This window comes from Schistocerca cancellata, chromosome 4 (genome assembly GCF_023864275.1).
Source record: "Schistocerca cancellata isolate TAMUIC-IGC-003103 chromosome 4, iqSchCanc2.1, whole genome shotgun sequence".
Classification (NCBI taxonomy): domain Eukaryota; kingdom Metazoa; phylum Arthropoda; class Insecta; order Orthoptera; family Acrididae; genus Schistocerca; species Schistocerca cancellata.
The window spans coordinates 228,432,891-228,447,468 of NC_064629.1; the positions used below are offsets into that span (position 1 = coordinate 228,432,891).

The 14,578-nt window shown below is 38.1% G+C and overlaps 1 protein-coding gene across 5 annotated transcripts in view; it reads left to right on the top strand.

Annotated features, from left to right (window-relative positions):
• LOC126183488 (histone-arginine methyltransferase CARMER) overlaps positions 1-14,578 on the top strand; it is a 106,169-nt gene that overhangs the window by 25,021 nt on the left and 66,570 nt on the right. For all 5 annotated transcript variants that reach the window (XM_049925521.1, XM_049925516.1, XM_049925518.1 and 2 more), the window contains exons 4-5: positions 706-921; positions 1,318-1,495. In XM_049925521.1, the coding sequence (XP_049781478.1) occupies positions 706-921; positions 1,318-1,495 (394 nt within the window). The remainder of the gene's footprint in view (positions 1-705; positions 922-1,317; positions 1,496-14,578) is intronic.

The following is a 14,578-nucleotide window of genomic DNA, read 5'->3' on the forward strand; positions in this document are numbered from 1 at the left end:
CAATGGCATAAAGTAAAGATGCAATTTTTCGACTTGTCACTTTTCTTGCTGGGGTGCAATATGTGTAAACCATCCAAAAACTGAATTGTACAACATGCAAAGGAGTTACCTATGTTGAGCATTATGGAGATGAGGAGGTACAGAGAGACAAATGAATGGCTAATTGAAACTATAGGAGTTGGAAGTACCTGAAATTGCTATTGGCTGGGCATGTAGCCTGATCATCAGACTGATAACTGCTTCTCACCTTATGAAATGAAATGACTTGGAAGGTTACCTAATGGAAGGTGGGTTGGTAATAAGAAACTGACAGGATAAGCTTAGCTACATGAAGCTTAAGATTTTGGGGAGAGGTCTGGTTTGTGACAGTTGCATTTGTCATGATCACTATTATGAATGCTGCTGATTAATCATTGGTGTTTCATTGCAGATACTGTTCCTGCAGTTCTTTTGTGGTTCCTTCAATTTTCATTCCTGTTACGATTCATAATAAAATATTATTTGCTTTCAGTGCAGTTTATTAGGTTAATCATTTAGATGCTGCATTCACAAAGACAAAAAAAAAAAAAAAAAAAACTTGTGATTCTTTGGTGACCATTCAGCCAGCATTAGTGTTTCTGCTCTTAATTTTTAGCTGCAACAAAAAATTATTTTAAGGTCTGAAATTAGAGTTTAACTTTCATTGTTCAAATTTTTCATTTACAGTTTTATGGATATTTATCCCAACAACAAAATATGATGCAAGATTACATTAGGACAAGCACGTACCAAAGAGCAATTTTGGCAAATTTAGATGATTTCAAAGATAAAGTTGTCTTAGATGTTGGTGCGGGGTCAGGAATTTTGTCATTTTTTGCTATTCAAGCTGGAGCAAGAAAAGTTTATGCAGTTGAGGCAAGCACAATGGCACACCATGCAGAGGTAAGTGACCATTGCATATCGTACCTCCCCTCCCCTTTTCGCCTATCTCTGACTCTGGTAACTCAGTCAGCTCATTTATACTGAACAATGATTTGTTCATTGTTATCAAGAAAAGAAACTGGCAGTGGTTTGCTATACAGTTTTCTGAAAATTGTGTATTCATGCTCAATATTGCTGAAAAATTAATTTTTCATTCTGTTATAAACGTTTCAGTCTTTATAAGTTTTGAAGAATGATGTGCGAATCTAATATTTTTTCAAGTAGACATGAAATTACATTTTAACATGATGTTTTGATGAGTGTTATGTGTAAATGGTGACTGGCATAAATTGATATGCTTAATATTTTCATCTGATAATTTTTTTAGCTATTGTCTATTTACTCCATGTGTTTCAGACCCTGGTGAATGCAAACAATTTGAAAGGAAAGATAGTAGTAATTGCAGGCAAGGTGGAAGAAATATCTCTTACAGAGAAAGTTGATGTCATTGTTTCAGAACCAATGGGTTACATGTTATACAACGAAAGAATGTTAGAAACATACCTACATGCTAAAAAGTGGCTTAAGGATGGAGGTAAGCAGTATTTCTTACAGCAGAGGGAAAAATGCATCTTGTTTGTTTGTGTAATGACATCATTGGGCAAGAATAGATTGCTCAATAATATTGAGATATTTCTGTGAAGACTTGGTAGACTAGGTTGGTTACTGCACATGAGAAAATATTTGGTGTAGTGTTATACAGCATTGATCTTAAATTGTAGTAATATGTTGTCCATCCTGATTATACTAAATGCCATAATAGGTGTTCTGAGACTTAAACATTGATTTTGAGAATTGTTGTAATTGAGGGCTCAGAAGTCACTGATAGGTTCTTCCGAAACTTACTAAAGATTGGGGAGAGGATGCGGGTACAGAACAGTGTGCATAGTATCGTTATTCTACCTAAATTGTGGAAATAAGCAACAATGGACATGGAAAATTATGCAGTGTAAAGGTACCCAGTTAGTATATTCATTGTGCTCGGTGAAGCCTCTTCTCTGTCCAAAATTTATTGCTTGTCCACTTTTAACAAGACCATGTGCCTGTAATGAAATTTAATGCGAAGTTGTTCCTTTGAAAATGGAACATTGGCTTTGTTTCCTTTAGTGACTGTAAACACTGTTGGTTCATTTATAAGAATAAGATGTGATTTTTGCCGTGTCATCAAATAGTTACACTTAAGAAACATTTTGTTTTTAAAAAGGTGTTTCTTTTACGTCAGTGATATTAAAGTAACCGTAAGTTGAGAGATGACTACCCATCTGTGTTACTAGGCTGTTTCTCAAGCAACAGTCCAGTCTGTGTATGAATCACCGAAAAATGGCAAGACTAGCAGGGATGCAGTTGGAAACTAATGCAAGGGCATCCAGCTGCCTCTTCTTGTCTGTGTTCTTAGAGTTGTCTTTGGCCCCTAATGGCCTCAAGCTATTCTGTCCCTTGACATCGTTTTTGCATTTTTAAACTTTGCTGTAAGTGTTTCATTTTTCTAACTTTCTAAGCTCATTAACTGTCTATTTCTAAAGTCTGCATTTCCTCACCCCATTTTAGTTGTACTATGATGACCTTACTGTCCAGCTACAGTTATAGCTCCATGGGTTTTATCTCACTTTCAACTTTAGGACTGAAGCTACTGTTCCATACATTATCAACCACAATGACATTGTCACAGACCCTGAAGTTCTCAATTCTCCATATGTCGTTTTGTATCTTTTTAAGTCGTTTTCTTGTAAATAGAGGGACTGATAACAGTAGTTTAGTCACTTTAAATCATGATGACCTATCCATCATCGTTATTTGAACACTGCAATACATACATAGGTATGTTAGTACATGAATGGAAGCTTCTGAAGTTTCCCCTAATATTTGAAAAGTTTCATAGGCACTGACTGTTTTATAATTGAAACTGTGGAAACACTCTAATCCAGAGGCAGCCAGATCATGCGAAAGTGCATGTGAGCATGATGTGCTGCATGCATGTGGACCGACGTTCGGCCTGTCTCGGCTTTGCTAAGTCCTTCTTGGAAGTACTCGGTACAGTGCAACATTTCATTTAGCAGCAAAATGTGACACTTTCTTCCAGCATTTGGTGTGTCATTTTTCAGTTGGCACGACATTCTTCAGTTTGGCAGAGATGAGGTGTCAGTGCTATTTACCCTATGCTATTTGTTCATGATATAGAGGAACTTGACAGGTCCAGTGACTGTTTGCACAAAGAGGCAATCTAGTGATCTGTCATGGTGAGTCTTTAAAACTGAATTGGAATGAAAGAGAGAATGATGCGAATTCCCAATATCTATTATGCAGGCACATAACTAATTGACAGATACCACAAATTTGTTATGGGGCGACATTACAACATTGTGCAGAAAGAATTTAAAGATTTAGTGATGGTGAAAGAGCAAACAATTATAGTGATAGACAGATTGGATTCATTGTTCTGTACATAAAGATGCACTTCATGTTAAGTTTATAAGCATAGAGCACATGATGAAATTGGTTGTACAGTTGTAAACTATCTGAAGCTGCATACATTATCACACTTTCAGCTGCAACAGTTTTCGACGGAATTAAATAGAAAGTATGGAGACTGGAACAGTTAACTGTTTTAAAACCTTCTATTTTTGAATTACTGAAGGATCTTCAGGAACAAAAATTGGAACATCTGAAATCGATTGCAGACCTTGCATTTTTATCATTTTAACCACAAATTATTTTGATGTTTAAAACTCAGTTGAAATTAAACTTTTCTTACGGAATTGCATCAGGTAAACTGAAATATATTTATTTTTAAATTTAATGTGTCATGAGGGCATAAAATGGTGGTTTCAGTGTTAAACCACCATCGTGATATCAGCATTAGTAGACCTGTGCATAAAAACTGTCACATTTTTATTTATTGCAAATGAAAATTTTTAGTTATATCATCCACATGTTATACATTCCAGTCGCACAAAAATTCCTTAGAATTCTTCATGTTCAGTCCTCAAAAGTGAAAGCACTACTTCTGGTACAGCTGAAAACGCTCTTCCCTTCATCATACATAATCGAACTTTGTGCATGCAACACACCCTTATTGTTTGGGATTGTGCTTGCCCCTACAACAGGCACAGTGTGAAGTGCTCTTCAGGCATGTGTGCTGCTTTATGCTTTATCAGTATGCACTGCCTTTGAGATGTAGGCCTGGAAGTGATTTTTTTGAATTATCAGGCTTCCTCCTCCCCAGAGGGGGGTGGGGGGGGGTGAAACATGTGCCCCAATAAATCCTGTAGTTACCTCACACAAGAAAGATTTCAGTAACAATTTGGGCAACTGATTGGAAAGTTTATTGTGAACATTTAAATTTTATGTACTGCCATGAGTGAGGTGCTAGAATAATCTGTCTACCATCCTCTGCTTTAGCAGTCAATGGCACATGTTGCCTGAAACATGTCTGCTTTGTCAGTGAATACCATGTTTTTAATATAGTCCTTGACAATTTTTGGACAGTTGATCGTAGTTATGCTCCCATCTTCTTTTTTGTTCGTTGTCAATTTTATTGATTTCATGGAATAAACATCACAATAATTTAAAAATTGAATTATATGTAAGAATTTTTCACAATTTGACCACCAGTTATTCAGTAATGTGTTCCTTTTTCAAAGATTCACTACATACATAATCTATAAATTGAAAATGCTTTTCGACACGATGGTTTCGATTGAAACCACGAGTATAATTGTAAAATGTCATTATTAAAACTTAACACACAATTAAAATTATCTAAAAACAAAGATGATGAGACTTACCAAACAAAAGCGCTGGCAGGTCGACGCGCGCGCGCGCGCGCGCGCGCGCACACACACACACACACACACACACACACACACACAAAATGTTTGTGTGTATGTTTGTGTTTGTTTGTTTGTTTGTTTGTTTGTTTGTTTGTTTGTTTGTGTGTCTATCGACCTGCCAGCGCTTTTGTTTGGTAAGTCTCATCATCTTTGTTTTTAGATATATTTTTCCCACGTGGAATGTTTCCCTATATTATATTCATATCATTAAAATTATCTGATACATTGAGAAAAAAGGATGCACAACAAAGGAATTATCTGAATGGGACAGAAAACAGTAGATGTGACATACATATACAGATAAACAAATGATTACAATTTCAGAAAAATTAATTAAAGAGAAAGAGCTTCACAATTTGAGCAAGTCAGTGAAGCATTTTTCCATCTCTGGTCCTTATGCAAGCAGTTATTTGGCTCAACATTGACTGATAGTTGTGGGATGTTGTGCCAAATTCTGTCCAATTGGCACATTAGATCATCAAAATCCCAAGCTGGTTGGATGGCCCTGCCCAAATGCTCCAAATGTTCTTTATTGGGAAGAGATCCGGTGACCTTTCTGGCCAACTAGGGTTAGGCAAGAAGTAGATACTCCAATCACATACGATTGGGCATTATATTGCTGAAATGTAAGCCCGGGTTGGCTTAGCATGAACGGCAACAAAACAGGCATGGAATATTGTCAGTGTACCGCTGTGCTGTAAGGTTGCCGTGGATGACAACCAATGGTCCTGCTATGAAATGAAATGACACTCCAGACCATCACTCCTGGTTGTAGGGCTGTGTGACAGATGTGGCAGTCTGGTTGGTATCCCACTGCAGTCCAAAACAATTCCAGACACCTCTTTGCTTGTCATCAGAAATCAGTTCAAGGTGGGACTCATCACTGAAGACAACTCTGCTCCAGTCAATGAGGTTCCAGGCTGAAGACGTGTGTGTAGATGACCCAGACAGTGGTGGGATACCAACCTGACTGTTGCTTACCGTATGATACAGCAACCAGGAGTGATGGTCTAGGTTGCCATTTCTTTTTGTAGCAGGACTCCTTTGGTTGTCATCTGAAAGCACCCTTACATCACAGCTGTGTGTCTACATCTACATCTACATCCATACTCCACAAGCCACCTGACGGTGTGTGGCGGGGGGTACCTTGAGTACCTCTATCGGTTCTCCCTTCTATTCCAGTCTCGTATTGTTCGTGAAAAGAAGGATTGTCGGTGTGCTTCTGTGTGGGCTCTAATCTCTCTGATTTTATCCTCATAATCTCTTTGCGAGATATACCTAGGAGGGAGCAATATACTGCATGACCCCTCGGTGAAGGTATGTTCTCGAAACTTCAACAAAAGCCCGTATCGAGCTACTGAGCGTCTCTCCTGCAGAGTCTTCCGCTGGAGTTTATCTATCATCTCCGTAACGCTTTTGCGATTACTAAATGGTCCTGTAACGAAGCATGTTGCTCTCCGTTGGATTCTCTCTCTCTCTCTCTCTCTCTCTCTCTCTCTCTCTCTCTCTCTCTCTCTCTCTCTCTCTTCTATCAACCGTATCTGGTACGGATTCCATACTGCTGAGCAGTATTCAAGCAGTGGGCGAACAAGTGTACTGTAACCTACTTCCTTTGTTTTCGGATTGCATTTCCTTAGGATTCTTCCAATGAATCTGTCTGGCATCTGCTTTACTAACAATCAACTTGATATGATCATTCCATTTTAAATCACTCCTAATGCATACTCCCAGATATTTTATGGAATTAACTTCTTCCAGTTGCTGACCTGCTATATTGTAGCTAAATGATAAAGGATCTTTCTTTCTATATATTTGCAGCACATTACACTTGTCTACATTGAGATTCAATTGCCATTCCCTGCACCATGCGTCAATTCGCTGCAGATCTTCCTGCATTTCAGTACAGTTTTCCATTGTCACAACCTTTCGATATACCACAGCATCATCCGCAAAAGGCCTCAGTGAACTTCCAATGTCGTCCATAACGTCATTTATGTACATTGTGAATAGCAACGGTCCTACAATACTCCCCTGCTGCACACCTGAAATAAGTCTTACTTTGGAAGACTTCTCTCCATTGAGAATGACATGCTGCGTTCTGTTTTCTAGGAACTCTTCAATGCAATCACACAATTGTCCTGATAGTCCATATGCCCTTACTTTGTTCATTAAACGACTGTGGGGAACTGTATTGAACGCCTTGCGGAAGTCAAGAAACACGGCATCTACCTGGGAACCTGTTGCTATGGCCCTCTGAGTCTCATGGATGAATAGCACGAGCTGTGTTTCACACGATCGTCTTTTTCGAAACCCATGCTGATTCCTACAGAGTAGGTTTCTAGTCTCCAGAAAAGTCATTATGCCCGAACATAATACATGTTCCAAAATTCAACAACTGATCGACGTTAGAGATATAGGTATATAGTTCTGCACATTTTTTCGACGTCCCCTCTTGAAAATGGGGATGAACTGTGCCCTTTTCCAATCCTTTGGAATGCTACGTTCTTCTAGAGACCTACAGTACACCGCTGCAAGAAGAGGGGCAAGTTCCTTCGCGTACTCTGTGTAAAATTGAACTGGTATCCCATCAGGTCCAGCAGCCTTTCCTCTTTTGAGCGATTTTAATTGTTTCTCTATCCCTCTGTCTTCTATTTTGATATCTACCATTTTTTCATCTGTGCAACAATCTAGAGAAGGAACTACAGTGCAGTCTTCCTCTGTGAAACAGCTTTGGAAAAAGACATTTAGTATTTCGGCCTTTAGTCTGTCATCCTCTGTTTCAGTACCGTTTTGGTCACAGAGTGTCTGGACATTTTGTTTTGGTCCACCTACCGCTTTGACAAAAGACCAAAATTTCTTAGGATTTTCTGCCAAGTCAGTACATAGAACTTTACTTTCAAATTCATTGGATGCCTGTCGCATAGCCCTCCTCACACTACATTTCGCTTCGCGTAATTTTTGTTTGTTTGCAAGGCTTTGGCTATGTTTATGTTTGCTGTGAAGTTCCCTTTGCTTCCGCAACAGTTTTCTAACTCTGTTGTTGTACCACGGTGGCTCTTTCCATCTCTTACGATCTTGCTTGGCACATACTCATCTAACGCATATTGTACGATGAAACTCTACACCATGTTTTGTTGCCCCTCATGGGCAGCCAGTCTGGGCTTACATTTCAGCAACATAATGCCTGCCCACACACAACAGGTGTTTCTATTGCTTGTTTTCATATTTGCCAAACCATACCATGGTCAGCAAGGTCACCATATCTCTCCTCAATTGAGAACATTTGAATCATTGTGGGCAAGGCTTCCCAGCGATCTCGGGATTTTCATGATCTAATGCAGCAATTGGACAGAATCTGGCACGATATCCCTCAGGATGATATCCAACAACTCCATCAATCATAACTGCTTGCATAAGGGCCAGATGTGAACAAACATGTTATTGACTTACTCAGTTTGTGAATACTCAACATTTCATAGACCAAGCCAGAGCTCTTGCCACAACTTTGTGTTTAAAGACTATGCCTGAGTATTGGTCAGGTTGTGATTTTCTCAATGTACGCGCTGTCTGTTGCTTGAAAACTGGACACATTGTGTATGAGAACAATGTACAGACGTCTTGCTACCTGTCCCTTGACTTTTGCTGTCTTCTTTTGTCAATTTTTAGAATTCTTTTGATAAAAACATTAGTGAATGTAACAGCTGCTGTCTCAAATGAATGAGCCAGTATGATCACATTGATTTAATTTCAAGTGTGTACTCATTAGGTTTTGCAGTTACCTTTAATTCTGCTACAGATGTATCACGTTTGTTCAGTGAGCCAGAAATTTGGAAGCTTGAATGGAAGAAATTGCTCAGTAACTCCCCTCACAAACTTTTTGAAGGATAATTATATTTTCTGTTATTACTTTAAAATTTGTAATTTATTAAAGAACTATAGTGATGATGAAAAATAAATCTTGAAGCTTGGTCCTTTTATTGTCTGTAGTATCCTTGAAGATACGTCAATTACACATGTGCCACGTCAAATACACATGTGCCAGTAACACTTTAAACAATGGTGTAAATGGCAGGTTTTGTAGGCCCAATACTCTTCAAAGCAACTGGCTCCTAAGTGTTGAGAGACCACATTTGGACAGAGAAATACTCTGTATATCAGCAACTGATATGCTAGCCCAGACCTATTGCTCTGCCTTCACAACCAGGGAACAACCGCGTATTGGGGACTGTTCGTAAGAATAGACGCAACATGCCAGAACTGCAGAGGAAACTGAAACGAGAAACTAAGCTAGTCAACTGACAAAATGATTGCTCTCAAGTATTGCGATAAGAGAAGTGTGAATGTTTGAGCTCATGAAACACAACAAAATCATTGAAACAGAGAAACTTGACAGAAACATTGGGTGGGGGATAAAGATACCCCAATGTATTGTAGATTACAATTGAAGTATATAAGCAGTTTTCTGTTGTGACAAGGTACTGACCTCAACAGTATCAGTGTGTAAGGCTGAAATGATATAAGAAACATTTTTTTCACATTCTGTATTTGTGCATTTTAAATGCTCATGCTCCCCATGGGTTTATTACAGGGTGAAAAATGGCACACTGAGTTTTCTCTCTTATTTCTTAGGTAAACTGTAAAACAACATGCAACAGAACAAAGAAAAGCTGGTAGAGGGAGGTGCTCTGACAATGAGAATCCCCTTAAGGAAGGCATTTCTGAATGTTACTGTGGGTAAACATTCAAAGAAAAATACGCTGATTCACAGATGCTTGTTTTCCATAAAAGAAAATAGACCAGGAAACCAGATACAAATGGAAACTTGCAGAGTAACATTATGTGTTGCAATCTATTTAGAGACTTAGTGCATATAGAAACTTAACTATCATCTGGACTTCTGAATAAATTCTTTTTTTTTTTTTTTTTTTTTGGGGGGGGGGGGGGGAGAGAGAGAGAGAGAGAGAGAGAGAGAGAGAGAGATGCATTTTTTCTTTTTGTTAAGGCAAGATAAAAAGCTATTTTTAACTTCATCAATGCCAGTTCAAAACCTTCATCAGAAAGAAAAATGGAAATAATAAAATGAGTGTAGAAAGTATTCGTAGTTCTTTCAGAGGTAGTTCACTGGCAGACAGACATGGTGTTAGATGGTTCATTCTATATTCTGTACATAATATAATTCTCAGGTACCTGAAAATTTGCGTATGTTTGTAGCAAAATTTGCATCTATCTTTTTTTTTTTTTTTTTTTTTCAAATATGCATCTTTCCTTTTTGCCCAGTTTTGCAGTTTTCCTTTTTGGCCAAATTTGCATCTTTCTTTCATGACCAAATTTGTATCTGATTTTTTGTTCATAAATGATAAGTGGAAGTTCAAAAGGTTGTCACATTATGTGCCTGAAGGCGCATACTGTGACATAGTACTTTGAAATTCGCTGTTAAGAAAAGGAAATAGTTACTGGGGATCTTTGTGAGTGGAGTGTTTGCTTTTGGAAAACTTAAGTTAGGTTGTTTTTAAAATGATCTTCACGTCTTTTCTTCTTGTGGCTATGTTTAAGCTTTTGACAAATGATTGTGTTGAAAAGCGGCACCATTTTTCACACTGCTGATTTAAGGTGTTTCATGACATTATTTTTCTTTTCCCTTCAAATCTGCTAATTATAAAAATCTGCTAAGTACCGATATTGATGGTGATGTTTTGTGGGCATTTATATTGGTGCGACCCATACTTAACACTACAGATAGAACTGACAAGGTACATAGCCTATAAGTGGTATGTCATGTTGGTACACTTTTTATTTTGCAAACTTGTTCTTATGCACATTGTAATTAGAAACTGGGCTTCTTTAGACAATATACAATACCAGTAACCAAAAACTGGACATGTTTTCACAGAAAATAAAGCTGTTTCACACTCTCTCTGATAAAATATTTCATCTAGATACAATTTGCTATAAAACAGCACTTAGAGGCCAATTTCCCATTTCTGCACTTTGAGGCAGATTCACATCTACATTCACATTTATCTCAGATTGTGAATTTTTTGTCCCCCTAGTAATTACAATACATACATTGTGCCAGTAAAACAAAAGTCTTATAGCTACACTTGTTTACAATTCACTAAAACTATTTCCATGTAATGTAGAAAAATGTATTCAGTTACCATTATTTTTGATATTGAAAATTACCTAGTGTTGTAAAACATCATTGAAATACATACTGTACATTGAAACAAGTATTCAAATGCTTAAAAGTTCCTGACCTGTTCGTGACGTATATGCGCAAGAGTCGTATACCACTTGAATAAGAGCTATATATATTAATCACTTTGTGTCACTAACAATGTTATAAAATTATTCTAATATGGCTAAAAGAATTGCATTTGAATACCCTGATTATTTGATCTTGAAACTTGTCTGACATAAGGAGGGATTGAAAATACATACTAATTATTGTAAAAAGTATCCAAACAACTGTTCCCTCACTTTGGAGTCTGTCTCCAAATGAGGAAGTATGCTGACAAGAAACAGACTTAATGTTTTAGATTATGCTATATCTATTTTGTACAGGATGTAATTACACGGCATACGTTGTCAGTAAAATGAAAATTGTACAAATTCTTTCACTTGTGATATGCAAGAAGTATTGCCGAGTAATGTAGATAGATGTAACTGGGATCGTGGTAATTGATTGCAGAAGTTGTTGTGGAACTTATAAAAGGATTTATAACACAAACTGCACTCATATAAACAATTCAAAACCTTAAAGATTCAGTGTTTTAAGCATCTCTCCAGATGTAGTAGTGTGCCGGCAATAGATGGACCTGGTTCTTCATAGGCAATGACATCTATTTTGAACTAAAAGTAAATACACAACATAACATCAGTTAGTAAAAAGTTGTACAGATTCATCTCTTTATCAGGTGATTTTATTATCAGGTTCAAAATGTTTTCAGTTACATCAAAAGAGTGCTCCAACAAGCACTTCATTTCCCTTATGAATCATTTGTGAATGATTTATTGTGCTAAAATGCACCTAGAGCACAGAGGAAGTGTACGGAGTGTATGTACAGATTCTAAAGCATTTACCACATAAACTACATCCAAAGCATTCAGCACAGAGCCATAAGGCCAGCACAGATAATCAGCAGTAGCACATCTGTAGCAGTGAGGGGGTTAAACAATTAACATATCTTACGTTATAAGGAAAAGTGTTTGTGTGCTCAAGAATATTTCTGGGATTTGATTACTCAGGTATCTAACTGTCGTAATAGTTTAAATGTCATTGCCATTAAATTATTATGTTGAGAGTCATGACAAATGGTGTTCTGAATGCATAATTTGAGAATTAATCAGTGTAATAGTCAAAAGTTATGGGTGAAACACAATGGATGGAGTGAGGGTAACAATTCACTGACCATCTATCCATTTAACCAACACCCTTGTGTATGTGGTATCCCTCTTCCTCCAGTGTATACTGTTCTCCCACTTTCTCCCACACATCCTATTTCAACACCTCTCCTACGCAACTTCGCCTATCTGCACAAGGATAAACTCAAGTGTTTGTTGTCTGAAAGCTTAACTGAAAGTTCAATCTTGGGTTACTCATTGTCTCACCTACAATGAGTGGTTACCTTTATTCCTTCCATTGTTTAATTAAAAGATTCTTGGCTGATAAGTTTATTCAGTGTGTGTGTGTGTGTAAGCGTCAAATGAAAAAACTACAAAGAACGAAACTTGTCTAGCTTGAAGGGGGAAACCAGATGGCACTATGGTTGGCCCGCTAGATGGCGCTGCCATAGGTCAAACGGATATCAACTGCTATTTTTTAAACTAGGATCCCCCATTTTTTTTAGTACATATTTGTGTAGTACGTAAAGAAATATGAATGTTTTAGTTAGACCACTTTTTTTTGCTTTGTGATAGATGGCACTGTAATAGTCACAAATGTATAAGTATGTGGTATCATGTAACATTCTGTCAGTGCGGACGGGATTTGCTTCCTGATACATTACCCGTGTTAAAATGGACCGTTTACCAATTGCGGAAAAGGTAGATATCGTGTTAATGTATAGCTATTGTGATCAAAATTCCCAATGGGCATGTGCTACGTATGCTGCTCAGTATCCTGGACGACGACATCCAAGTGTCTGGACCGTTCCCTCGATAGTTAGGTTATTTAAGAAAACAGGAAGTGTTCAGCCACATGTGAAATGTCAACCACGACCTGCAACAAATGATGATGCCCAAGTAGATGTTTTAGCTGCTGTCGCAGCTAATCCGCACATCAGTAGCAGACAAATTGCGCGAGAATGAGGAATCTCAAAAACGTCAGTGTTGAGAATGTTACATCAACATCGATTGGACACGTACCATATTTCTATGCACCAGGAATTGAATTGCGACGACTTTGAATGTCGTGTACAGTTCTACCACTGGGCACAAGAGAAATTACAGGACGATGACATATTTTTTGCACATGTTCTATTTAGTGACGAAGTGTCATTCACCAACAGCGGTAACGAAACCAACATAATATGCACTATTAGGCAACCAAAAATCCATGATGGCGGCGACGAGTGGAACATCAGCGACCTTGGCGGGTAAATGTATGGTGTGGCGTTATGGGAGGAAGGATGATTGGCCCCCATATTATCAATGGCAATCTAAATGGTGCAATGTATGCTGATTTCCTATGTAATATTCTACCGATGTTACTACCAGATTTTTCACTGCATGACAGAATAGTGATGTACTTCCAACATGATGGATGTCCAGCACATAGATCACGTGCGGTTGAAGCGGTATTGAATAGCATATTTCATGACAAGTGGATTGGTCGTTGAAGCACCATACCATGGCCCGCATGTTCACCAGATATGGCGTCCCCGGATTTCTTTTTGTGGGGAAAGTTGAAGGATATTTACTATTGTGATCCATGGACAATGCCTGAAAACATGCGTCAGCGCATTGATAATGCATGTGCGAATATTACGGAAGGTGAACTACTCGTTGTTGAGAGGAATGTCGTTGCACGTATTGCCAAATGCATTGAGGTTGACAGACATCATTTTGAGCATTTATTGCATTAATGTGGTATTTACAGGTAATCACGCTGCAACAGCATGCGATCTCAGAAATAAGTTCACAAAGGCACATTTATCACATTGGAACAACCGAAATAAAATATTTTAAAGTACCTACATTCTGTATTCGAATTAATAAAACCTACCTGTTACCAACTGTTAGCCTAAAATTATGAGCCATATGTTTGTGACTATTACAGTGCCATATATCACAAAGCGAAAAAAAAGTCCAACTAAAACATTCATACTTCTTTATGTACTACATGAATATGTGATAAAAAATGGGGATTCATCATCATCATCATTATCATCATCATCATCATCATTTAAGACTGATTATGCCTTCCAGCGTTTAGTCTGGAGCATAGCCCCCCTTATACAGTTCCCCCATGATCCCCTATTCAGTGCTAACATTGGTGCCTCTTCTGATGTTAAACCTATTACTTCAAAATCATTCTTAACCGAATCCAGGTACCTTCTCCTCGGTCTGCCCCGACTCCTCCTACCCTCTACTGCTGAATCCATGAGTCTCTTGGGTAACCTTGATTCTCCCATGCGTGTAACATGACCCCACCATCTAAGCCTGTTCGCCCAGACTGCTACGTCTATAGAGTTCATTCCCAGTTTTTCTTTGATTTCCTCATTGTGGACACCCTCCTGCCATTGTTCCCATCTACTAGTACCTGCAATCATCCTAGCTACTTTCAT